At 45.8% G+C, this 26449-nt stretch overlaps 1 protein-coding gene and 1 pseudogene across 3 annotated transcripts; one reads left to right on the top strand and one right to left on the bottom strand.

The window, feature by feature from the left end:
* Positions 1–3107: 3107 nt before the first annotated feature.
* Positions 3108–13436, bottom strand: Herpud1 (homocysteine inducible ER protein with ubiquitin like domain 1). 3 transcript variants are annotated; one of them, XM_026395684.2, is made up of 8 exons: positions 13183–13436; positions 10291–10368; positions 10123–10197; positions 8524–8654; positions 6381–6503; positions 5504–5854; positions 4163–4265; positions 3108–3389 (listed from the first exon to the last, which is right to left on the bottom strand). In XM_026395684.2, the coding sequence occupies exons 1-8, from the start codon at positions 13327–13329 to the stop codon at positions 3225–3227; spliced, it is 1173 nt and encodes a 390-aa protein (XP_026251469.1). In that variant the 5' UTR covers positions 13330–13436; the 3' UTR covers positions 3108–3224. The 3 variants fall into 3 exon arrangements, with proteins under 3 accessions (XP_026251469.1, XP_026251470.1, XP_077649022.1); XM_026395685.2 differs by having other exon boundaries at positions 10123–10194; XM_077792896.1 differs by lacking the exon at positions 3108–3389 and having other exon boundaries at positions 4170–4265; positions 5661–5854.
* Positions 13437–24706: 11270 nt separating this feature from the next.
* LOC113187735 (cyclin-dependent kinase 4 pseudogene) lies at positions 24707–25612 on the top strand (annotated as a pseudogene).
* The last annotated feature ends 837 nt before the right edge of the window (positions 25613–26449 follow it).

Below are 26449 nucleotides of genomic sequence, written 5' to 3'. Positions count from 1 at the left end.
CAGGTCTCTGCAGGTTGAATTATATGGATTACTGTCTCGACTCTACTTTTAATAGGATAACCACACCTACCTGGCCTTTGGTTACCAAGGGCTGCCATCAGGTCCCTGCCCTTCTGGACTGCAGTCATTCCCACTGTATTTAGATATACCAGTTCAGTGGCAGAAATTCCCATTGTGATTTTTGACCAAGGTAGTTCTGGGATTTCAACTTCATTCAGCAGAGTCCAGTTTTTGGTCCTAGGATCAGCCAACCAGGCTGTTAGAGCCTTCTTAACCCCTCATGCCAAAAGCATTGAACCCGGGATCTCTACTTAGTGAGCCCTTATCAATAAATTCCACCTGAACCAACTTTATGTTCCTTCCACAATTATCCCACATTCTTATTATCCTTATTATTATTGTCCTTATTATTCTTTGCAAGGTTGGGGATTCAATTTGCTTTGTAATTCAGTCACTTCCAAGATGAGACTGTGAGCTTGGTTTTCAGAAATCCCACTGCCGAAGCTAAAGGGTTTCTTTCAGGGCAGACACAGGAGCTTTCAGATAATTTATGCAGACTCAAGCTGGTAATTTGAAGCCCTAGGATCATTCTTTTCTCATTTTAAAGACCTTAAAAGCAAGATCGAGGTTTCTTTGAGGAAGAAATTAGACCTAGGGACTGTATCCCTAGCTCCTGTGCACCGGATTATGATTTCAGATTTGCCTACCTAGCCCCCATGATTGATCACGTAATCAATAAAAAATAAAAGTCTAGTAGTTTCACCTTACCACTAGCTTCCAGGTATCTATAGCCAATCATAGTCCAAACATGATATATGGGAAATTCTAGAAATAAAAATTACAGGGCTGAGCCTATGGCTCAGAAGTAGGGCACTCTCCTGGCATGTGTGAAGAACTGGGTTTGATCCTCAGTACCACATATAAACAAAATAAAGGTATTGTGTCCACCTACAACTAAAAAAATACATATTCTAAAAAGTTTTTGAAAATTGCATACCCATCTGAGTAGCATGATGAAAACTCACATCATCTCAGTGGGATATGAATCACCCTTTTGTCAACTACTTTCCCATTAGTCACCTAGTAGCTATTTGGGTTCATATTGCTTTGGTACTACTGGGCAACTGTGTGTGTTATTGGGGATTGAGCCAGGGTCTAGTACAGGCACTCTACCACTGAACTATAGTCTCAGTCCTTTTTATTTTTAGGCAGTCTAAGTTGCTGAGGCTAGCCTTGAACTTCTGATCCTCCTACCTCAGCCTTAAGTAGCTGGGATTACAGGTATGTGCCACCATGCCCAGCCTACTAGGTCTTAAAACACGTGTCTCACGGATTCTGAGGAACTAATGCTTTCTCTAGAACTGTGGTTGATAAGAGATTTAGTGCCAAGAGTAGTCCTAGAGGAACAGAATCTTGAGCATTCTGAATTAGTCTGGGGTTTCAAAATTGGTTCTGTAGATGTAACAGCACTGGTGACTCTTTCCAGGAGTTGAGGACACCAGTAGACCACAGTATGATGTGACCACATATTTGATGCCTTAGAACATTTTACTCACACTAAGGCTGTAGGAAGCTGGCTGGCACTGCTGATCCGGGGGCTGTGGAATGCAGAGTTCAGCCCCCAGATACCACAAGAGGCTCCCACAGAAACAGGGGATGGGCTCCAGTTCCTTGAGGGCCTCAGGCCATTTGCCAAATGGTGATTGCTTTGCCTCTGAAAATCAACAGGCTTTTCCACCCAAGACTTCACCAATTCTCAACAAGTGCCTTTTCAACCAACAATACAGGACCTCCCAAGCATGTCCCAATCAGGTGTTGGCAAGATGGGCAAGTCCCACAGCTGCCCTTCGGGCTTGCTGTGACTTTTCTCTTTTCTCTCGTGCTCAGCAAACGCTGCCCTCATCTCACACCACTCCCTCACCTATAAACCTCCTTAAATAAAAACTCCAGTCTCGAGCCTTTTGCTTCCTTCAAGCAAATATCATCTTGTATAAGTTCTCAATATCACCACCACGTTCTCATAGCTCCTATTCCCAGGGCACCCTGCGATTTTAAACTTTTTGCCACTTAACTCTACATAATTTAGTTGGCCCTTGCAAGCACAACCATACATACAATATCTTTGTGTCCGCTAGCATCTTGCTATGGGTTGTTTAGGGGGTGTCTATTTGATGCATATGATATTCCCAGTAAAGATTCAGTGATCATGACCATACCAAAGACCGACCGACTTTGCCCAAAAGAACATGACTGGGGCTTTAGCATTCTACCTGAAACATTACCCCTGTGGGAATACTTAGAACTGTGCTTTTGAGATTAATTAGTCACAAATTAATAAAGGATTAAAATCATAAAAGGTCAGCTTACAAAAGCTGCCATTTGAAGTGAAACTACGACTACAGAATTGCCACAGTGGAAGACACTGATTTTAAATTGTGGGAATTTAACCTTGGTGGGTTCCTAGTAATGTTCAAATTGGGAAATGGAGGCAGATACTGGTATAGTCTTGGTAAATTAAAACTAAGTTTTTCAGGCTACTTAAAAATCAGCACTTCAACTGTTGGCCATCCAACCACAATGGACACAGGGTAAACTGCGAGGATAACAGGAGTCTCCGCCACCGCCATTCATAGTAAAACTTTATTGAACAGAAAACCCAGCAAAGGTTCCCACCTCTGCAAAGTTCCCCATGGTTTAAAGTAAAGCACTGCATTTTAAAAAGCAATTATACATACATCTTTCCTAGAAAAGTCCTGCTAACATGTCTAGCAATTTCATTGATTATATAAAGTAGTACACTTAGTGTAATTTAAACATTCCAACAGGAATCAAATCGTACCAGCAGAACCATTTCTGCATCTATGAATTCTATGTACAAACACACATGCAGACACACACATCTGGGAAAGTTCCTCAGGCATAAACATGCGACACCTAATGCCTTCTACTTACAATGCCTATTAAACTACATACAGAATATATTAAAGCTCTTCAGAATAAAGACATGAGAAGCCCTGGGCATTTTTTTTGTTCATCGAATTGTATCATGGCTTCATGTCTTATTTCTGCTTTTGCTTTTGCTTTTGCTTCAGCGCAAAAGCCTATCGTTGTCCTTGTGGGTTTTTAATGACTGTGTCATGTCGTGTCCAGGTGAGGACGTCCAGCTGGATCAGCTGATCCAGTCCAGGCCTGTCAATGCCTCTGGCTGCGGAGCACAAGCCCCATCAGTTTGCTATGGCTGGAGGGCCTTCTGGAAGAAGAGAGGCAAAGAAAGTCTTGAAGACAAGCCAGGCCGTGCTCATGAATGAAGGGCTGGTCTGCTGAGCATCGGGCATATCCCGGTCTGGAGGGAGGAGGCTGGGGTCTTCTGTTTCAGGATCTGCGCCTTCCTACAGGTCAAGAAGCACAAGAAGAAAAACACTGGGGTCAAGATGAACACCAGTAAGTTAGGAGACAGCAGAGCAACATGGAGGCTAGAAAGGGCCAGACCCCCAGAATGACATCCTCAGCTGCCCGAGGCTCTTCCAGGCTTCCATGACACAACTGTGCTGATGACCTTTCATGGTTTTGAATATTCCTGGCAGCATGTGTCACAGCAAATGAAGCAACCTGATCTTCAACTATTATTAAAGTAGCAATTAACCACTTCATTAAATATAGATATTCTACTTTGGGCAATGCTCCGAGTTTAGAAACCCACAATGGAAACTCAGAGTTCTGAAAGCAGAGTTTTCTTACTAAAGTATACCCTGAAGGGTCATGCATTAATCCACCTTTAAAAAATTCTATTTTCAGAAAGTCTACTCTATGAGATGTGCTTATGCCCATCATCCATTAACAATGTCCATCCTACAATAGCTATAGACCCCTGAATTTCAAAATGTGGGTCTAGAAAAATACTGCTTACATTAAAAAAAAAAAAAAAAGCCACTTTCCACATAAGAAAAATGCCAAATGGATTTTAAGGCATATTCAACAAAACCCCGCTACTATTCTAAGAATAAATTTGATTAAAAACAAAAACAAAAAAAACCCCAACAACATGAAATACTTAGGCTAATAAAATGGTGAACCACACACAGAGCTGGAAACTTCCAGGCCGAGGACTGGAGGGCCTGGTGCAGCGCGCACAGCTGGCTGGGCTCCCGCAGAGGCTCCGTACCTGTAAGTTATTGTTGGGGTCCTGATTCACAGCTTCCTGAGGACCATCATTCGGGAAGTTCTGAACCGGCCTCTGTCTAAATGGAAACCATCCAACATGATGCCTTCAAAGGAAGCACATAAAAATGTCTACCTTAGCTAACATCACAGTGAGACCTACTCAATAATCTAAGTCTCTGCTCCTTTAATCATGATGGCACCCCAACTTGAAGGTCATGGCAAGAAAATCTGCAAAGCCACTGGCCCCGAGGTTTCACATGGGTCAGTGAAATAAGGGCTGTTTTATTCATCAGAAACAAAACAGCAGCTGGCACACAGTGTGCACTTAATAGATGATGCTTGTTTATAAACTAAACCTTCCATTTAAAACCTGAACAGATGATATACTCACACACAGAGCTGTAAATATTAGAGCATTATAATTACCTACATTGGTCACTTTAATATATAATTTTAGGGACTATAATTGTAGGTCACTTTAGTATATGATTTTTCAAAGTTTTATTTGGAAAATCCAATTAAATCCAAGTCTTGAAACACACATGACAAAATATTAACAATGTGGATATTATAAGTGTCTATTACATTATTCTAAATGTTTCCTTTTTCAATTTTTAAAAACTCAAATAAAAATCCATTTTAATTATAAAGCAAAAACTTCTTTCAATTTCAATCACAAACACCTCTCTCTCACTGTAGGTGCTAATGACATACAGGGTTGCATGGGCCATGGGAACTGTCCCGGGCCTTGCAGGAAATTTACAGCAGCCCTTGCTCTACCTACTAGATGCCAGCAGGATCACCCCTTATAGTTATGACAACAAAAAATGTCTCCAGACATTACTATGTCCCCTGGGAATGGGGGAGGAACAAAATTATCCCCAATGGAAACCACTGCTCTAGACCACAGCTAAGCCAAACATCAGGCCTGTGAAGGTCCCTGACCCTTCAGGGCTGTGCTAACAGGGCTGCAACCGTAATCCTAGAAGGCAGATGTAGCTTGATAAATACAAAGAACTGTATGTCCTTATTCAAAATAAATACAATTTTCTTTTCCATACCATAGTATGGCTATGTTTTTGTGGTCTGTGATCTGGAAGGTAATTTATCAAGAGAAGAATATTCTTCTTGTATTAACACATAATTAATGTGTTCTGAGCAATAGCCAACCAAGCTGTGAACTCCCTAAATTCAAAGTGCCACAGTGACCTACTATTTAAATACACCTCCTCCAATAACGACTGAAACTGCTTGAAAGAGAAAATATGGACTTGATGAATCAGTCACAACAGAGTGTAATTTGCAGTACAGAAAAAAAGAGAGACAGAAATCATGTGCTTACAGGTACATGACAACGGTGGCCCCCATGACCATGAGGAATCTGCTCAGAGAAGAGTAGAAGTAGAGGATACTGAGAAAAACAGAAAATGTGGCTGCTGAATAGGTCCAATCCAACCAATCTCGATTTATCTCATCATCTTCTTCCACAATAGGGCCACCTTGTGCATTCATCCGCAAATTTTGATTGGCTCCAGGATTAACAACCACTTGAGGAGCTGCATTCGGATTGGCTGGCTGGTTTTCCGCTGGAAACTGGTTGTGAATAGGGGCTGGAGCAGGTGCAGCAACCACAGGTATCTCTTGTGCACTTGGGGATGGGACAAAAGCTCCCGAGGCAGCAGTGGCAGCTAAACTAAAATAAAAATAATAGAGGCAGAGACTGCTGAGACCAAAGTCCTTTGAAGACTGTGGCGCTCATGAACTTATTTAGGGATCTTTGTTAAGAACTGTAAGTAGGCACATACACACTTGGTTTCTCTACAACTTAGTGAAGAACTTCTTTACTAACAGTCGTATCTATAAATGCCTTTCCTAAGAAAAGCCACATGGTATATTTCATCTGGAATTAAATATCAAGACCACTAAAATATTAGCAAATTAAAATTTTCAAAAAAATTTAAAGATACTGCTAATTTAAAAGGAGGTAACATTCTAAATAAAGGCATTAAACTCTCAGACACAAGCACCCCTGAACCAACACACAAATCAGGCAGCAGCTATTGCTCATACTCTACTCCACCCTCAGAACCACAAAGAACACGACCCTGCAGGGCTGAGGAAGATACACTCATCCTCCATTATAAACTTTACAGCACAGATGGGTTTCCCTTAGCTCCCAGGGGACCAAGGTCACACTGAGCAAGGCAGGAAAGACTCACTATTGCATGTAGTACTGTCGTGCATAGATCTGCTGGAACCAGGAGAGCTGCAGCCACCCGTAGGTTGTGTAGCCAGAGAAACCAGGTCCCAGGCCTTGGAATGCCTGCTGGACAGCTTCAGACCTAAATATAGATGAAAACAAACACTCATTTTGAGTTGGTTGCAATAAAGAAAAATAAATTACAATCAGGAATTCAAATCAAAGAGACAGAAGAATGGGCCTTAAGTGGTCACACTGGAGATGACTATATGCATGGTGCACCTGTGTAACACAAGCACACAGAATACTGAGTGAAAGCCTTCCTATCATGGTCCACATCCCGTGGGAAAACAAGAATTCTTGTTTTGTACATAGACATACGAACAAGCTAAACCTTTTTAGGTTAAGTAGATCTCCCCCCCACCCCGCCCCATTTTGACTGAGTCTCACAGCAGACCTACATTCACTGATCACCTTTTAGAGAGCAGCTCAAAAGCCACATTTCCCCCAATCATTCCTGGGGGGGGGAAAAATCTCTCCCTTCCTCCCGATGCCACTTCTTCCCACTCCTCTCTCTGAATCTATCCTGGAGCAGTTATATGTGCAGGTGGCACTGTTTACTGCACAGTAGTGAACATTTGGTGTCCTGTGTAGGTTGATGGATCCCCAATGGCCTATGGGGAGGGACCGCACCCCATCTTAGAGGGGAGCCCTAGTACAGCTCAGGAAAGATGAGGAATTTGTACAAGATCTTGAGCTAGGTAAGAAGCAGGGCTGAACTTGAGACATCCTGTTTGACCCAAACTTCTTCAACCATGCAACAGCTTTTCAGCAGGGGTTGGGGGAGTCACCTTGGGCTTTGTGCTTGTACAGTGAACTCTTTTGGCAGCAATTCACAAAATTGAAATTAGCATAAATTGTGGGAAAATGACCAGTTATGTTTCATTCCTGCAGGTCAGCTGATGTCATCAAGCAAAATTTTAATGCACTAGCTGTTCAACAAATATTTGCTAAATGAAATCAACACATTTAAACATGGTGAAATTCAAGTAGTCAGATACAAGCCAATTCTCAAGTTGTACAACCAGAATAAAGGAAACAGTTTTAAGGTTGTTGTTTTTTTAATCCAATAATGTGTCCAATTATCCAATGTATATGCGGACAGTCTTTTTTAAACAAATTCCAGATCCAGAGTATTTCTAATAGTATTCCAATACAAGTCTTGGTATAATACTGTTTTTGATCACCTAAAAAGTTACAGTGCATGGAAAAAAGATGATAAAATCTTATGTTTGTTCAATCTGATAATGATGTCATTGCTATGCAAGATAACTACAAAGTTTTTACAGTTATATTCTGAAGTATGGGAGAGAGAAAATGGCAAAACTCTAATCATTATTGGGACTGGATGGTGGGGGTAAGGATTCATTATATAATTGTTACTATTTTTGCATTTGAAACTTCCATTAAGGAAAAAAGTACTCTTCCTCAAACACCTGGCTTTTTCAAGAATTAAATATAAAAAGTACTAGGAAAAGAAGCACAGGGTTAGAGTTACAAAATTTCACTTGTAGTTAGCAGACTATTTTTTCTGAAAATGACTTTTATAATAAGGTGTTCCAAGAGTTATAAAGTCCAAACATTAGAGCATGTAATCACTTCTGGCTTTGCTCTAAAGAAAAGCTCTAACTGCCCTAAAGAAATGGCCTTTTTCCCTGGCACCTCCAACACAGCTCTTGGCAAAGCACTTCTTAGTCTCTTCACTTTTTGTCTCTGTTATGATAGAAAAAAAGCACAAACCCACTCAGCAAAGCAGTGCACGATGCTTAGAAAAACTGTCTTCTGCAACAGCTCTAATTTCCCACCATGAGGGCAACCCAAGTGGTCAAAATAATGGGAAGCACACTCAGTGGGAAGCTAAATGCCTGCACACTCAGTACATGAATCTCCTACTTTTTTATATGTCCCTATAAGGCTGCATATTAAGAAAAACCAAATACAGCAAGAGATCTTTAAAGTGACAACCTTTACAAAGCAAAATTTTATACACATCTTAAAAGTTCTCTTGACTACACATATGTAATCACACTTTATTCTTAAATTGATGCAAACGAGAGACATACATTTATGTTGTGCAAACCTGGCTCTTTATTAACACTTACCTTGAGATATTCTCCCACCCAGAGGGAGAAAGGTTCCGAAGAACTTCCCTTTGCCTTAAGCCATCACTTGAGGAATCCCCAAGATACTGTCCCTGATTAGAAGCATTGGGCTGCTCTGAGGATCCAGCAACCTAAGTACAAGATGAACACAAGAACAAAGAACCTGATGCAACTCTGTGAAATCTAGATGAAAGAATTATTTTGTTGTGAATGGTACATGTCCCATTCTCCACCTCTGAACTTGACCAAATTAAATAAAAGCCAATGATATGTGAAAAATATTCTGAAACTTGTTCAACACAATTTTTAGAGGTGAAGCAGACTAAAATTAAGGACCCCTCTGAAATTGAGGACAACTTCCTCATACTCAGAATAAAGGCTAAAGGGCTGCCCACCCTGGGCTGAGGATACCAAGGAAACCAAGAATGGACACTGGACATTGCTCCCTAACCCCACACAGGTCTAGCACAGGAAGGCTTATGAAATTTACATATGTATAACACATGGCTTTTGTTTATACATGTTAACAGCTTCTGTGGAACATAAAGAGAAGAAATCTAGCTGCTTCTCCACAGTTCGATCAAAAGCATAAAATCCATTTTTCCTTTTTCATCTTTGTCCTATTTCTTATGTGGGCAGGTGGGCAGGCAGGCAACTGAATCCAGTCAGCAAGGATCCAGGTAGGATCCCTGAGTTAGGCGGCTGGTAACACAGAGAGTAGGCCTAGGATGTGGCTCAGTGGTAGGCCACCTGCCTAGCATGCACAAGGCCCCAGTATCTACAGATAGGTAGGAAGATACTGGAGAAAAAATACAGACTTTTTTCCTTTGAGTAAATATGCATCAGTTTCACTAAAATCTTCCAATGAAGATTCAGTTCAATGAATGAAGCTGGTCAGAAAGCTTTCTGACCATGTTGTACATCTTATGGTGCTAAACTTAACTAATTCTAGAAATTAAATTTGACCAACAAAACTTATAAATACAAGCAACCTAAAGGAAAGAAATTTCCTGTTATATTCAGCTCTTTTAGGAAGTCCAGTTGTAATACACATTTAGAACGCATCACCATTCTAAATGTGAAGATTTATACTATATTTTCAAATAAATGTTGGGAAATGAAAAATAAATGCTTTTGACTGTCAAACAGCTCTTTAGAGATCATCACTGTGGCCTTTTCCCATCCAAATAAATAACCGTGATAAAATTTCCAAAGGAAATATATTCACTTTTTTCCTCTTTATTAATGATTCCTTAGAAGAAACTTGCTATGAGCTAGATGTGAAAAACAAAAAACACTTTCAAGAGCCTTGCTAGTTCAGGCTTCTGGGTACACAGCAGCTGTAGATAGATGACATCCCAGCAGTGTAACAACACGTAAGTTTACATTTCCACAAGCACTCAAGGCACACTATACTACTACTAGAGCAAACTCTCACTTGTGTTGATAATAACAAAGTTCCTAATTCCTGCTATGCCCAGGGAAGAAGCAAAATACAACTTGGTAAAAAGGCTATAAAAGCGAATTTTACCTAACTTTCTTTAACCCTTTCTTGAGAAACTGAAGGAAACAAATTGTTATCATCAGGAAGAAGCATACCTTTGTGCTGGTTTCTGGTGTTTTTGAGGGACTCTTCACATTGCATACCAGATGCAGAACATGCCGTTTTTCCTGCTAAAAGCAATAAAGAGGTACCTCAGGATCTGAATTCAACTTGTTAAGTGCTTAAAAACATTGCAAAGTTAATGTGTAAGTGACACAAAATACCTTTGGAAGCAAGTCCCTGAGACACTGATGATCCAACAACAGCTTCCCAGAATAAATTAACCTCTGGTCCTCTGGACACTGATGGTGGAAAGAGAGTAACATAGGTCAGCATTGAGGGTCCACAAGTTCCAGAACACAGGAGGAACTGTTTCATACAAATAATCAGAATATGTGTTTTTTCCCAGTATCACAAGAAAACACTTTTTGAACAACCTCATATACAAAATTTTTATCTAGAACGTGCTTAACTTTAAACTGATAGTAGAACATGCAAATAAATTTAGGATAGCAAATTATCTCCAATCCATAAAAACTATGGCAACATACTTAATCTTTTAATCCCCGGGGAAACTGCTCTCTGCCACTAAAAACACAAAGTAATTTGGGAGCTCCTACAGCAACTAACTTTAAAACCTTGTTTGGCCTCAGAGAAAACTCAAGACTTCCAAGGTCAGCCTTCATCAAAACTACCTAAGCACTGCCTCAAAATAACAGAAGCAATTCTAAACCTAAGCCCCACAAAGGGCTTCTTGACTTACAAATGCAGTCAGAGAAATGATGTGTGGGTCACCTGACTCTGTTAGGGACTGGGTAGAGTGCAGCGGCAAGGGGGTTGCCTAATGCTTTCAAGGCCCAGTTAGAGAAAGAGTGGAATGGAATGAGTGGGAAGGGAGGAAGAGGAAAAAATACCCCACGACCCTCCCAGAGCTGTTATTCCTATTTTAGGAAAGTCTGAGAAATTGACTCATCCAAGGGCACCTGTTGCAAGATTCTAACTCCTACTCCCTACACACTAGTGACTTTACAATTATAGGGACTCCACACACTTTACACAAATCTCACTTTTAAAGTATATTTTTAAAAAAAAAATTTTAGTTGTAGATGGACATAATACCTTTATTTTATTTATTTATTTTTATGTGGGCTGAGGATCAAACCCAGTGCCTCACGCATGCTAAGTAAGCAATCCCCCACTGAGCCACAACCCCAGCCCTTAAAATCTATTTTAAACTCATTTTAAACTTAACTTTAAAGTAATAGCCTCAAGTAAGGTATATCAAAGTCATTACATTGGAGGTCACCTGCTCTTGTCAACCTGCTCTTGCCAGAATAACCAATTACGTAAAACATGGAATAAAGCTATTCTGGCCAAGAAACCCAAGACATTAAAGTTAGCTGTTTAAAACAAAACAGAAAATTTGTATCTACTTATCAACATACATTAGGACTTCTGACACTTTACCTAAAACAACAAAATGGCTGTGTTCATTATTGGTCTCACTGACTTAAGAGGTGAGTGCTATTCACATGAACTGCAAAATACTTTTGTAAATGTGGGCCAACAACCAGAAAAGGTTTGAAAACCACAGCTGCCTGTGGATTTGAAGTGTTTCCTCTCTTCTAAAGACCTGAACTGGCATTATGTCCTTACCCAGAGGGTTGATTTGGTAGGGGGGAGTCTTAAGCAAACAACTATTATAAAGGATACGCTATTTTATACTATAGAAAATAAATGATGAGTACACTTCCACTATAACAATTTTAAATGCAGATTTGCATATCTGAGAGACCTTTCATTTACAATCTTGGACTCAACATATAGGAGTAATGTTGAGGCCACCAAGGAAAACACTTCTCAAAATGGGGCCTTTTACAAATGATGCAACTACACTACACCTGCTGTGCCTATTTGTGTACCCAACAGTCATTCTCCCAGCAACAAGGCCACCTAGTTTCTAGAAAACACCTATGGTGAAATCAGAGTGCCAAGGTGAATCCTAAAGGACACCAGAATAGAAGCCTACTGAATAAATAAGGAAACTTCAAAGTAACAACTCAGAAGGAATACTCATGTCTACAATTCTTGACAATAAGAAGCAAAACCAAACTGACACATGCACTACACAGGTTGGCAGTCTTCAGATGACAATTTCCCCACCTTTTGCCACCCAGATGCCCTTTCCTGTTTAACCAAGAATTACACTCTTGGGCTGCAAAGAACACTGCTGACACTTACATAATATCAGAGTACAAAGTAAATACAGGAAGGTCCAGAGCACAGCCTCATCACGTGGTGAGGAGGGAGGGAGGGCGGTGCTAAGGGTGCTGTTGACAACTGTGTCCACCAAAACAAAGCAAGGAAGTCTCTCTAATTGAAGGACCAGAGTCTTAAAAGTAGACTCAAGGCAACTCCGTTTCCCTCCTAAATTACTCTTAGCTAGAAAGTGCCAGGGCCCCTCCCTGGGACTAAGCAAGGACTCCACTCCACTCCACTCGGGAGTTCAGCGTCAGGGAGGGAACAGCCAGGGGAAGGTGGCTAGGGAGGGGAGAGCCACGTCTTGCTTCTGGGCGTGGGACCTTAAGTACACAGTGACTGGCGCTCTCCCTGACTGTCCAGTTGGGCAGGGCTGTTCTCCCCTCTTCCCACTGAGAACACTCGTTTTCAGCGTTTGGTTTTCTTACGTTTCTCCATTGGCTACAAGCCTAATTAGGAACACCTACTCGTCGCCAGTTGTTTTGGGGAAACTGAGGCATGGAGGGTGAAATGATTCACCCAAGGTCACACTGCTGCTTCCCTATTTTGGTTAAAGCCGGAAACCACGCGTGGAGAATGAGGAAGGGGTCTGGGAGGTGGGGCAGGACAGGGACAGCCTTGGGGACCTGGAGAGGCGAAGTGACAGGAGTAGGCAACCCGTCAGGAAAGTGGGCTGTTGGCGGCCAGGAACGAGGAGATGACAGCCACTGGGTAAGAAGTGGGGGCGCCTAGGGCGGCAGGGCAGGAAGAGAGGTGACCACAGCCCTGCGGTGGGTGACCAGGCGAGTACCCGCCAGCAAAGGGACAGGCTACCGGAAGTGGAAGGCAGACGTGGCATCCCCAGGGGCTGCTCTCACCGGGCGCTCGGGGTAGACACGACTCAGGTGGGCCTTGAGGTGGCCCACGCTCCAGCTGCGGTCGCCGCTCAGCTCCAAGTCGCGGTGGCGCTGGTTGGGGCTCTTCACCAGGAGCGTGACAGGCTCGGGCTCCGGCTCGGGCTCCATGTCGGCGACGCTGTAGACTCGGCTGCGGTCCGAGATGCCAAGCAGGCGGCGTCGCCACCGCCTAAGACTCCGCAACGACGGTTCGCTTCTCCAGGGCTCGCGCCCCAGCCTCGGGCACCTTTTATAGGCGCCCCGCGCCCAGGCTCTGAGGACGGACCTCTCTGTGGCTGCTGTCCATTGGCTGAGGCAGAGGTTACCGCCCAACGTGGCCCAATCAGCGTCCGAATCCGGGCGGCCGAGGGGCGGGCGGAGCACGTAGGCGCCGGGTGATGCAACCTGCGGCCGTTGCGTCATTCCGAGTCGCGGCTGCGGCCCGGGAGCCGGGGTTCGGTGGCCATGTTTGGCTGCGCGGTAACGCGAGCTGGGACTCGGCCCTGACGAAACGGGACTTCCCAGCTGGGGTGCGTGAGGCCCCCGAGCCAGGGTCACCCAGGCCGGCCCCAGTTTGGCAGCCTCTGCAAATTGTTTCCTCACAAAGCTGCTCCCCCGCCCTACTGACCCCAGCGCCGGGCCCGCTTCCTCCCCGCCGCACCCCGCGGCCCCACCGCCGCTCCACCCGGGAAACCTCCCCATTCCGAGCGGCTCGGCTCGAAGAACCTCCGGGCTGAGTGGGCCCCGTGCGAGCCCGTCCGGAGGGCGCCGAGGCTCCTTAGCCTTAGAAGGGCCTGGAAGGGAGCAGACCCGGAGTTCCCGGGCTGAGGGGCGTGAGGCACCTGCGGCCAGTTTCCCCCGCCCCGGCTGAGACTTGCACGCTGCACCCTCAGGTGTGGACAAGCCGGCCACAGGGCCAAGTCACACGTACTCGCTAGGGGCGGCCGTTTCTAGGCATCAGCCAGTGCTTTGAGTTGGGACAGAGTCCAGGAGGGCAGCATCTGGATTGCTGAACTGTGGCCACCAAGGCCCACAGAGGCATTTCCTCCCTCCCTCTGTAGGAAGGAGACTTGGAAAACAAAAGTGACATTGCCCTGGTCCCATCCTCGTCCTATGATCTTGGCACATGCTATGCCAATGCTGTTTTTCCAGGGGTGGCAAGAGCTTGTCCAAGGCAAAAGACGCCTGCTCTGGTTGGGGGCCCGGGTTAGTCTGCTGTGACTGCCATCATGAAGTAGCACAAACCTGGTGGCTTAAGCAACAGAAATAGATTGTCTCACAGTTCTGGAAGCTGCAAGTCTGAGATGGAGGTCTTGGCAGGGTTGGTTCCTTCAGAGAGCTGTAGGGAGAATCTGTTCCCAGCCACCTCCTATCTTCTGGTGGTTGGCTGGCAATCCTTGGAGCTCTTTGGCTCCTAGTGTATTACTCCTTCCTGTAATGGCAATCTCTCTGTGTGTCTTCACATCATGTTCCCACTACCCATATCTGTCTCTGTGTCCAAAGTGTCCCCTTTTATAAGGATTCCAGTCATATGGGATAGGGCCCAACCTAATGCCCTCATCTCCACTACAAAGACGGTTTCCAGATACCATCACATTCATAGGTACTGGAGCTTAGTACTTCAACATCCATTTGAAAGACTCAACTCATAACTTTTGAGAGTTTGCTGGCAATTTGCCAGCAATATATTACAGAAAATGAGGTGATTTCTTTCTCAGTTATCTTTATATTAAGAAAGGAAGCTGAGGAATTTGGAGATAAATTATCTCTTTATCAACCTTATTTAATTGCTTTTTGTCTATTTCCGGCAGTTCTGTCCCCTTTCATCAAGGCTGGCTTCAAGGGCAAGGGACCCATGCAGTTGGTCCAGTAGGCCCTGGGCTTGGTTTGATGCCCTGCTATTCTCATCTTAAAATTCTTAATACTTTTTTTTTTTAACAGAAGCTCTACATTTTCATTTTGCACTGAGTTCTGAAAATGGTGTAGCTTTCATACTTCAGGACAGGGGAAAATGACTGATTATGATCTGGCAGTCTTGCTACTGGTTAGAAGCTAGCCAGTGAGGCAAGACAAACAGAGGCTTTTGGGGAGGCAGCTAGGCAAGAGATAAGGGCTTCTTTGCCAAAGCAAGACTGCCAACAGCATGCTTTCCTTTGTCCTGTTGTGACAAGCCTCAGAGGCCCTAAGACAGTTCATCCATTTCTGCTCAGTAGTAGAAATGTCAGGGAGTGAGCTGCTGTGGTTTTTTCCTAGGGAAAAGGCTATCCAGTTTGTTTCCCTCTTGATTTATCTCCCAAAGGGATAGCTCCTTTTAGAAGACTTTGGTGACTCTTCCTATAACATGTTTGAAAAAACGTTAGATTCAAATCAAAGAATGTGCCAGGAGATACACACAGCATGACCCTGATCTCAGTGACCCTACAAATATAATGGGGGCAATAACAAAAATACAGAAATAAAAAGACACTCCAAGTCTCATACATTTCTAAGGGACTTATGATCACACCAAACGAAGAAGAAGAGGTGAAGAAGTTAGAAAACTCCATGAAAGAGATGAAATTTGAGCCAGGTGTGTCAGCGCACACTTGTAATCCCAGCCATTTGAAGACTTGAGACAGGAGGATCACAAGTTCAAGACCAACCTGGGCAACTTAGCCAGATCCTGCCTCAAAAAAAAAAAAAAAAAAACTTAAAGGGGCTAGCTCAGTGATAGAGCATTCTTAGGTTCAGCCCCAAGTAACACACACATACACAAACATAATATCCAATACACAAACCCAGTCATTGCACTAATAGGAATTGACTCAAGAGAAAGAAAAAAACATGTCAATACAAAGACTTCCCCTAGAATGTTCACTGCAGCTTGTTTCATAACAGTACCCAACACTAGGGACAGTCCAAGTGTCTATTAACAGGAAACTAAATAAATTATAATGTTTCCTTACAATGGAAAACACTCAGATACATGTAACAATGTGAATGAACCTGAAAACCATGTTGAACAAAAGAACCAGACAAAATGAGCACAGTCAGCCCTTTGTACACACAGCTTTCAATATACACGGATTCCACCAACTTCAGATGGAAAATATTCAAAAAATGTACACCTGTACTGAACAGCTACAAACCATTTTCTTGTCGATACAATATAATGTCTATTTACATAGCATTACATTGTATAAGGTATTTTAAGTAATCCAGAGGCTATTTAAGTATATAGAAGTATATGTATAGGTTCTATGCAAATACTATGTCATTTTATAGAAGACCTTGAGCATCGGAAGATTTTGGTGTGGGGGGAGGTCCTAGAACAAATTCCCTGTGAATACCAAGAGACAACTATATGTATTATATCATTCCATTCATATGACATTCTAGAGCAAGCAAAACTATTTTCAGGTGACAAAAAACAGCGGTTGACTGGGGCTGGGAATGGGATGCAGGGGTGGGCTTGGCTGGGGCATGGGGTACAGTGCTGAAGCTGCTTATCCTGTTTCATCACTGACTCATTGTGAGCCTCTCTGCCCAACTCTGCTTTTAGGGACATCACCCTGACAGTTCTAGATGACTGTGATAGGAATGTCTATACCAAGGAGATAACAGACGCTATCAGTCCAAGCATTTCCCCAGGGAGCCAGTGTTAAATTTTTACCAACATGACACTAGGCATGAAGGAAATTTCTGGAGGTGAGGAAATGTTCTCTGTCTTGGTTACAGCCGGGTAACACAGGCATCGGCACTTGTCAAAATTGATCCAATTGTACACTTAGGATTTTTGCACTTTACTCCATTTATATGATGCTTCAATCTAAAAATGTAATACAGGAAAACAAGAAAAAAGAAAGAAAGAAGGACAGAGGGTGTACACCATTTCAAGCTTACCAAACAAGTTCTGATTGACCCAGCTGGGTACTAGTTCAAGGGCTGGGTTTGGGAACCACTGGTCAAGTGTGACAGGGACAGGGTTTATTTTTAGATAGTAGCAGTAATGTTAATGTCAGTGGATCCAAGTCATTACAGAGGGGGAGAGACTTGGGGCCTGGAGGCCTGATGGGTTCATCCAAGAGGAAATGTGGATCAGCATTGGGATGGACTCAAAAAGGAAAAGTCGTATAAATGAGGATAAATGACCTCCCAGGAATAACGCAGAGGGATGGGGGCCTGGCTTGTAAATGGAAATCAAGGCTAGAGGGATGCAGAGCTCTCCCCGAAACACACACAGCTTTAAGGACCTCTGTGGCTTCATTCACTCAATCCCCGCAGCCGCTTCATGGAGGGCTATCGCGTCTCCACCCTGCATCTGGGCAAGCTGAGGCACCAAGTATTTAAGTAACTCCCACAGGAGCTAGTAACCTTTTTTGAAATTGTTATCAACTAGTACTGAGGTATAATTTACATAATCTTGAGGGTAGGGTTTAAAAGTTCTGCCAGGTGTGTTCGCCCATGTGACCCAGGCCTCTGTCATGATATGGAACGGTCCCATCCCCCTAAAACTTCTCTAGTGCCCCTTCGCGGTCACCTCCCTGGCCTCTGCCACTCCTGGCCTCACTGATCTGCTTCCTGTCATTTCAGCCCATCAGGTATAAATGAAATCACAAAGTACAGATTCTTTTATGGCTCTCCAAGATAGACATCCAAGCAGATCAGGAAAACAAAGGCTGCGAGCAGCAGGAAATCTGAATCTTACACGGGATTTCTGAAAATGTGGAAATGAAAGCACTGGCTGGGAAAATTCTGCTAACTTGCTGGTTTCGTCCTGTAGCAGTGCTCTCCCGTGCTACAGCCTGATTCACACCCACATTCTGAGAAGGGAAGAGGGCTGAAGGAGCCAAAGGCCTGTCTTACTTTAGTCAGGCCTTGAGGATCTGGAAGGAGCCTTTGCAAAATCAGAGCCAGTTAAGGATCGTTGACAAACTGATGTCTTAGGCCCTTTGAACTTCTGCATCTTGATTTTGGAACTCTTGTTTTTATCTGGTTTCTAGAGATCCCCTAAATAATTTAAATGCCAAGCCATAAACTTTGCCTTTTATGGTCAATTCTGAAGTCCTAGTGTGGTCATGCACAGAGGCCATCTTCTTTAGCCCATGAAGTGGATCTCCTGCCCTGTACCCAGGAAATCCATCCCACAGCCACTCTCGGGCCCACACTGAGCCAGAGCAGCTTTCTTTCCTTACCAGAAGCAGCCCTGGAGGCGAATGCTCCCTCTCAGTCGTGGCCAGTGGGAGGGAAATGTTTTAGAATATGAAAGAGGGGGAGTCTGGGACTGAGGTTCTGTGACACCTTTATGTGACACTTCCCTGTTATTCCATGGTTAAGCTACTTGTTTCTTAACAGTGCTTTTTACATAGATTTTTTTTTTCAATCAAAGGAAATTAAAACTGAATTGATTTTTTAAACCTCGGCATGTATCTCAAATAGGAGACCCCAAGGTGTGTGACTGGTCAAGATTGACAATCAGGGCTAAGCCACAGCAGCAGAACAAAGGGACTGATGGTTAATTTTAAAGTGCACTTTTAAACTTGGTCTTTGGGCTAGGGATATAGCTCAGTTGGTAGAGTGTTTGCTTTGCATACACAAGACCCTGGGTTCTAATCCCCAGCACCAAAAAAAAAAAAAAAAAGAAAGAAAAGAAAGGAAACTTAAACTTAGTCCTCACAAGGTTTTAAAATGTACCCAGGGTTTCCCAGTATGTTAAACACAGACCTACTATATGACCCAGCAATTTGACTCCTTGGTATATATCACAAAGATCCAAAAACAGGAGTTTAAACAAAAATTTGTGTATGAATACTCACTGCAGCATTATGTACAACACCCCCCAAAGTGGGAACAACCCAAATGTCCATCATCTGAGGAATGGATAAACAGCATGACCCATCCACAGTGATGCAGTGTTAGCCAGCTGTGGACAGGAACGAAGGACTGATGCACGCAAAACATGGGCGATCCTTGAGAATGCTGTGTGTCAAGTGCAAGAGCCAGGCTTCGAGCCACATCCGTCTATGAAATCTCCACAATAGGCAGATCCACAGACAGAGAGCAGATTAGTGGTCGCCAGGTATCGGTTTGGGGAATGATTGATTAATAGATCCAGGATTTCCTTGGGGGCAACAAAAATATTTGGAAATGCACAGTGGCAGTGGTGGCACAAACAGTGTGATTGTACTAAATCTGCCAAATTGGACACCTGAAAGTAGTTAAAATGGTGAATTTTATGTTATGTCATTTACCACAATTGAGAAAACAAAGCTGGGTGTGATTGTGCACACCTGTAATCCCAGAGACCTGAGAGGCTGAGGCAAGAGGATCGCAAGTTCAAGGCTAGCCTCAGCAATTTAGCAAAGCCCTAAGGAACTTAGTGAGCCTCTGTCTCAAAATTAAAAATAAATAAAAAGAACTGGGGAGGTGGCTCGTAGTATAGTGGCCCTGGGTTCAACATCTAGTACCAAAACCAGAAAAAAAAAATCCCCCAACTACTCAGACAGTTCTGCTCCATTGAATGTTATGTCCAAGACTTTCCTCCAGTGGAGAGAGGAACCCAAATAAAATAACCACTACCACAACCAAGCACAACAAAAATCCTTAGTGATTCCCCCAAAGAGGGGTTAGACGTAGGTGGGCGGATCTACCTGATTATATAATCTCTGGAGGAAAAGCCTGGCTTGGCTCTAGGTTTCTTGAGTATCCAGACCAGGTTTATGGCTCCTGGGGCTGCTTAGGTTTGACTTCAGAGCAATTAAGAGTCAGGTGGACCCTGCCCTCTGGCCAGCATGGAGGGAAGGGTCATAGATGAACACTGAGGCCTCAGGTAACCTTAGAAGCCCACTTTCTTTTTCCTCCCATAACAGCCTCCTGCCCTGTGCAGCCCTCTGCTGAGTGTTGTGTTGTTTTGTTTTGGTCCCAAGGATTGAACTCAGGGGTGCTTCACCACTGAACCACATGTCCCGATCTCCCACTTTTTTTGAGACAGGGTCTTGCTAAGTTGTGAGTGTTCTGATTACAATCCAACATTTTACTAAAGAGGAAAACTTTTTCATTTTGAACTTCATGCATCTTTTCCTGTGCACAGAGCACACTTCTCTGGACCCCCAGGTGGGATTTTGCTTGTGTTAGTTTCTTTCTCCCCACACCCCCTCCACTTCCAGCAACAGCACCCACCATGGCTGGGGAGTGTCTCCGGGGGGTAGTATGTGCTTAGCCTGCGTGACGCTCTGGGTTCCATCCCCAGCACCAAGAAGAAACAAAAACAAAGAAAGCCACCTTCCCCAGAGTGGTTTCAGACTAGACCTGGCAACTCCACAAAGATGCCAGAGACCGCAGATACAGCTGACAGCAATCTTCTTGTGAAGATGGGATTTTTCAGTCTCTCCCACGAATTTAATTCTGCTTGCTCAGTCTTCCCATCCTGGACTTCTCCCTCTGTCTTTCCCAGCCCAAGCAAACAGCTCCAGTCGTTCTTGAGGCTCTCTCATCTCTGACAGGTCAGGTCAGCCCTTTCCTGCCCCAGTATCAGTCATTCTGATTGTAGAGATTAACCCTGGGTCTAGCCCTTTGTGAGAGTGATTCACAGCCTCCTCCCCTGTATCTTGCCCCACGACCCCAAACCTCCTTCCTCACAGTAGCCAACCCTGCCTTTCCCCAGGAAAGGACCCTCCAATGTCACCCTTAGGGAGGCTCCAACCCCATCCCCATTCCCCTGCTGGTGCCTGGAGACCCTACAGCTCAGCAGCCTTTTCTGAGCCACAGACCTACTCAGCACCTCTGGATCCTGGCTCCCAAGCCTCCTTTCCACTCTTGCTCCTCTTCACAATCCCAGCATGCAACTCACTCTTGCTCCCACAATGCTCAGCTCCATGACCTTCACCTTGTCTGCTGCTGTGCCCTCGCCCACTGGTAGAATTCACTTTTATCCTTCATTCATTCACAGCCAGAACATTCACTGAGTGCCTACCCTGTGCTGGGTGCTGGGGCTTAAAGGTGCCTCTGGTTTGCTCACCAGCAGAGCCGGCCCTTGGCCACCCAGTCAGTCCAGCAGTTAAGCTGTTACAGTGCCCCTGTGCGTGCTCTGAGGCCCTCCCGTGGTCTGGGTCCTCCCCTGAGGCTTCCAAGTCTCCCTACCACCCATTAAATAAAAGGCTCATCTTAGTTCCCACCTGTGTAGAGCCCGTAGTCAAATGGCCGACTTCTCAGTGGTTGAGAGTGTTCAAAACCAGTCACCTCCCCCAGAATGCAGGACTCAGGTGCCAGCACACTGGCCACAGTGGTCCTTTATTCCTCTCCATCTCCCTCCTTCCCCAGCCCAGGGCACATCCCAGCCCTTGGATTCTCCTTCACTCTTGCTTGGAGCTCACGGGGCCACTCCCACATACTTGTGCCATCGTCCTGGAAACCCTTGTGCCATCGTCCTCCCATCCCTCTTGCTTGGCCAGCACGGTTGTTGGAGAACAGGTCGCCCTCTTTCTCCACATTTGCTCAGGAGTCCCCCAGGAGTCCCCCAGGCAGGGCACAGGACAGATGTCCTGAGGGCTTTTCAGCCTCGTGCCACAGACCCAGGGGGGCCTTCCTGGTGCCTGGCAACGCCTCCCCACATCCTGACGGGCTGCGACTTCCTCTTCCTTCGCTCGGCCTCCTTCCTCTTCTGCAATCTCTTCCTTGCATCTTAAATCTCTCCCTTCCGACCTGTGGGTCCACTCTGGTCCCCATTAACGCATCCCCATCCTGTAGCTGGGACATTCTTATGTTCCTTTTGATTTCCCAGCATCCTTTGCAGCTAGGTGCCTTGTCCTTGACACACAATTTTACCAAATTATTCCTGGCCAGGCTCCCAGTGACACCCAGAGCCCCAGAGCAGCACTTCCTGTGGCTTCAGCTGTTTGCAGCTGCACATGGGCCTGCTCTGTGCAGCTCCAGCCCCCTCTCTGGCACCTTCCTGTTATTTGAATTTTCCTCCTGCCCCTTCAGATCTTTCTAAGGCCACTCCAATGGCTGCCTCTCCTTCCTCCTGCCCCCTAATGAGAGCCCCTCCCAAGGTCTAGCTCAGCTTTCTCCATCCTCGGTGCGTCTCCTCTCCATCTCCCCTAAGCCAATGGCTTCAGTATTCCTGACCAAGTGTGACCCTCAAATCACTTAGGGTCACTGCTCTCACAGTGCTTCAGGCTCACAATGGAGTGCCAGGCGCTCTTCCTGAGCTTCAGGACCACAGCTTTGGTCCTGGATGGATGTACCACGCCCAACCCACTTACCCTCTCCCTCCCACATTAAGCCGGCAACCCTGGCCCCCACAGTACGTGGTTTCTTTATTCTTATAACTCCCCAGCCTCAACTTCTGGGGCTCTTATCTCCAAGCATATATCCAGGCAGTTCCCAGTTCTGGAAGATTCTGTCTCTTCTGATTCTCCCCTGTATCTCCCCACCTCTCCATTCCATCTGCCTCTCTTAGGGGGCTGAGTCTCCTTGTTGGACATTTAGAATTCTGCATGGCCTCCTCCTTGGGCTTCCTGACTTTTCTCTTTCCACCCCCATCCTCCCTGTCCAGCCTGGTTCCCTGAGGCTTGGCTCTGCCCTTCACCTTTAGTGGCTGGAACCCCTGGATTTCCTGGGAGTCCCAGAGCCTAGGAGTCCTGGAGCCTGGGAGCCCGGGCCTTTGCATACGACTCGACTGACTCTCCCTGGCTGAAGAACTGCTGATGTCTGGTCCCCCTCCTGAGGAGAGCTGTCCTTATGCTGGCCCTGGCTCAAGCCACTCCCGCCACCTGGAATGCTTCTCCCAGTCCACCTCTCATGTCTGTCTTTCTGTTGAATCTTACCAGTCTTTGAAACCTCTTTTATTTTATTTTTATTTTTTAGGTGCCAGGGGTTGAACTCAGGGGCACTTAACCACTGAGCCCCATCCCCAGCCCTTTTCATTTTTTATTTAGAGACAGGGTCTCACTGAGTTGCTTAGTGTTTCACTAAGTTGCTGAGGCTGGCCTTGAACTTGCAATCCTCCTGCCTCAGCCTCCTGAGCTGCTGGGACTACAGGCGTCACCACTGCACCTGGCTCCTTGAAACCTCTTTTAAATACCATTTTCTAAATAGAGATGTTGCGAAGTCCCCTGACTTGGGGTTGGCTCCTCTCCCGCAACCTGCCAGGGCTTATTTATGACTCTCATGAGTCGCACTTGGGCTCTCTCTCCACTGTCGTTCGTCCCTCAGACATGCTGCTCTCCGACCTCCAGCCAGGTGGCTCTTCTCGGGTATTTTTAGACTCGGCATGTCTTCTGGCTGCCTCTCAGGAAGCAGCTACTTGGGTGGTGCTCACTCTTTCAGTCCTAGGACTAAACTCTCTTGAGTGGGGAATTACCAATGCAGCGAGGCCGGACTTTCCTGGGTCACACTTCTGGTGAATGTTCTTGAGGTCAGCAGCAATTTTTTTTTTCCCTCTCTGACAAGCTGAGCTGTACATAGTGACAAATGAAACCTGGCTGCTTTGCATGTTCTTGGGGGCCTCTCAGTCAGGTGGTTCTTCTGGAACATTCCAGCTGGTCTCATTCCTTTTGAAACACTCCCCCCTTCCCTTGGCCTCACTGGAGAGGCCAGGCAGGTGTCTGAAAGGACACTCAGTCTAAACAGGGACTCTCCGTGTGCTCATGAGGCCCACCGTTCTGCCCAGGGAAGTGGGAGGCAGCAAACCCTCTGGTGGGAAATGAGCCACAGTGTAGTCACCTTAAAGCCACAAGAAGTCTGGGAGGAAACCGAAGGAGGACACTAAAGCCAAGGCTGAAATGCCAAGGGGAAATGGGAGCTAACGAACTGGGCACGGGGTGCCAGGGGGGTTAAGCTAGGGGGTTGCCAGGGGCTGGGCAGGGCCTGGGCTCTGAGGACCCATCCCTGGGGGTCAGGGTTTCTAGCCGAAGGGAGACTTCGGGGCCCACACTTCCCACCACTAGACTCAATAATGTGAAGCACTTTGTCATCCAAAGGCAAGAGAGAGAGTGCAGTGTGGACGGAAATCTCCTATCCCCACTGTTGCCCCATTGGCCAAACTGTTGTGGGGACAAAGGAGGCAACGCAGGAAAGACAGCAGGAAACTGTTTTATTTGGCTGCAGCCATGTTCAGAGGGCACAGCTTTTGCTGTAATCCCCTGAACCCCGAGTTCAGGGAGTTTCAGAGTTTTATACCCAGCATGTAAGGGGAGGGGCTCAGAAGTTCACAGTCTGCAGAAGTTCACATAAGAGCAGCTTTTTCTTTCACTGTTTTGGGCAAGTTAACCCTTCAAGGACCACACCTGAGCAAGGGAGAGCTTCTTCTCCCCTTTCTTTCCTCCCCCTGCCAGCTGTTACCATGGAGCCCAGTTGGTAGTAACTTATCTTAAAAATGTAGACATCGAGCCTGCGGCCTGTGTCTATGGTCCCACCCCGGACAGAGCTCGAGTGTATGGCGCCAAAGGAACCAGCTCCGGGGTCCCGATAATGGGCCTGCCCTCATAGCTCTTGGCCTGCAGGGAGGGTCTCCCCTTATCTGAGAATGGCTACCTCACGATATGAGCCAGTGGATGAAATTGGTGTCTGTGCCTATGGGACGGTGTATAAAGCCCGTGATCCCCACAGTGGCCACTCTGTGGCCCTCAAGAGTATGAGAGTCTCCAATGGAGGAGGAGCTGGAGGGGGCCTTCCCATCAGCACAGTTCGTGAGGTGGCCTTATTGAGGCGCCTGGAGGCTTTTGAAATCCCAATGTTGTCCGGCTGATGGATGTCTGTGCCACTTCCCGGACGGACCAGGAAATCAAGGTGACCCTAGCATTTGAGCATGTTGACCAAGACTTAAGGACCTATTTAGACAAGGCACCACCCCCAGGCTTGCCAGCCGAGACCATCAAGGATCTGATGCACCAGTTTCTAAGAGCCTAGATTTTCTTCATGCCAATTGCATCGTTCATCAGGTCCTGAAGCTAGAAGATATTCTGGTGACAAGTGGTGGGACAGTCAAGCTGGCTGACTTTGGCCTGGCCAGAATATACAGCTACCAGATGGCCCTTACACCTGTGGTTGTTACACCCTGGTACCGGGCTCCCGAAGTTCTTCTGCAGTCTACATAGGCAACCCCTGTGGACACGTGGAGCGTTGGCTGTATCTTTGTAGAGATGTTTCGACGGAAGCCTCTCTTCTGTGGAAACCCTGAAGCTGACCAGTTGGGCAAAATCTTTGACCTGATGGGGCTGCCTCCAGAGGATGACTGGCCCCGAGATGTGTCTCAACCCCGGGGACCCTTTCCTCCAAGAGGACCTCGCCCGGTGCAGTCAGCGGTGCCTGAGATGGAGGAGTCTGGAGCTCAGTTGCTGCTGGAAATGCTGACTTTTAACCCACACAGCGAATCTCTGCCCTCCGAGCCCTGCAGCCCTCTTATCTACATAAGGAAGATGATCCAGAGTGAGCACTGGAGTAGCTGCCACAGAGGGAAGAGATGCTGCCATTTTCCCTCTTCTGGACACTTGAGTGGAGAAAACCCCATTGAGAAGGCGACCTCTGCCTTTCTCTCTGAGGCTGACTCCTCCAACTTTTTACAGAGAATATTTTGCTGCCTTAATGACATTTTATACCCACCCTTCCTTTTGAGGTTTATCCTTCTCCTGCCCCCCCCATTTCTATACACTAAGGGGTCTATCTCTCCTCCCCTTCCCTACCTTGATATTGGGGTCCTTTTTTTTATATACAGGAAAACAAAACAAGACAAAGAAAAAAACTGTAGACATCTCTGTGAAGCCCAGCTCAAGGCCAGAGGCCTTGTTTGCACATTTCTACAAAGTACTATACTGGATATGTTTGTGAAAAACTAGTAAGGGGTGTCCAGCACCTGGAGTGCTGGTACCTTCTCAGCCAGTGGCCAAGTAAAACAGGGCAACACGAAAATAGGAAGTTTATTTACATTGAACTCTTTTTCAGAGACTCTTTTGCTGATAGTCCTAAAGCCAGTCTGGGTAAAGATTTCTGGAGAAGCCCACTTAAGTCTTTTCTGTGGAGAAAGGGGGTGCCACTTCAAAACCACACCTTGGAGCACCTTGGAGATCCCCCAAGCCAAAGGCCCCTGCAGCAAAGTAGTAGGAAGAGGGGTACTGGGAAGGGACTGAAGAATGTGTACCCCTTTCCCCACCCCATGCCAATCCCCCGCTACATCAACGATTGTGGTCAACCCTGCCGGGGGCCAAACCGCCATCAGACAGGCCAACTAGTTGGCGACACCTGTTCCTGTCCAATTCTCTCATTCCATAGA

This window comes from Urocitellus parryii, chromosome 15 (assembly GCF_045843805.1).
Source record: "Urocitellus parryii isolate mUroPar1 chromosome 15, mUroPar1.hap1, whole genome shotgun sequence".
Classification (NCBI taxonomy): Eukaryota; Metazoa; Chordata; class Mammalia; order Rodentia; family Sciuridae; genus Urocitellus; species Urocitellus parryii.
Note: the sequence above shows the minus strand (reverse complement) of the source record. Positions and strands in the feature narration are given on the sequence as shown.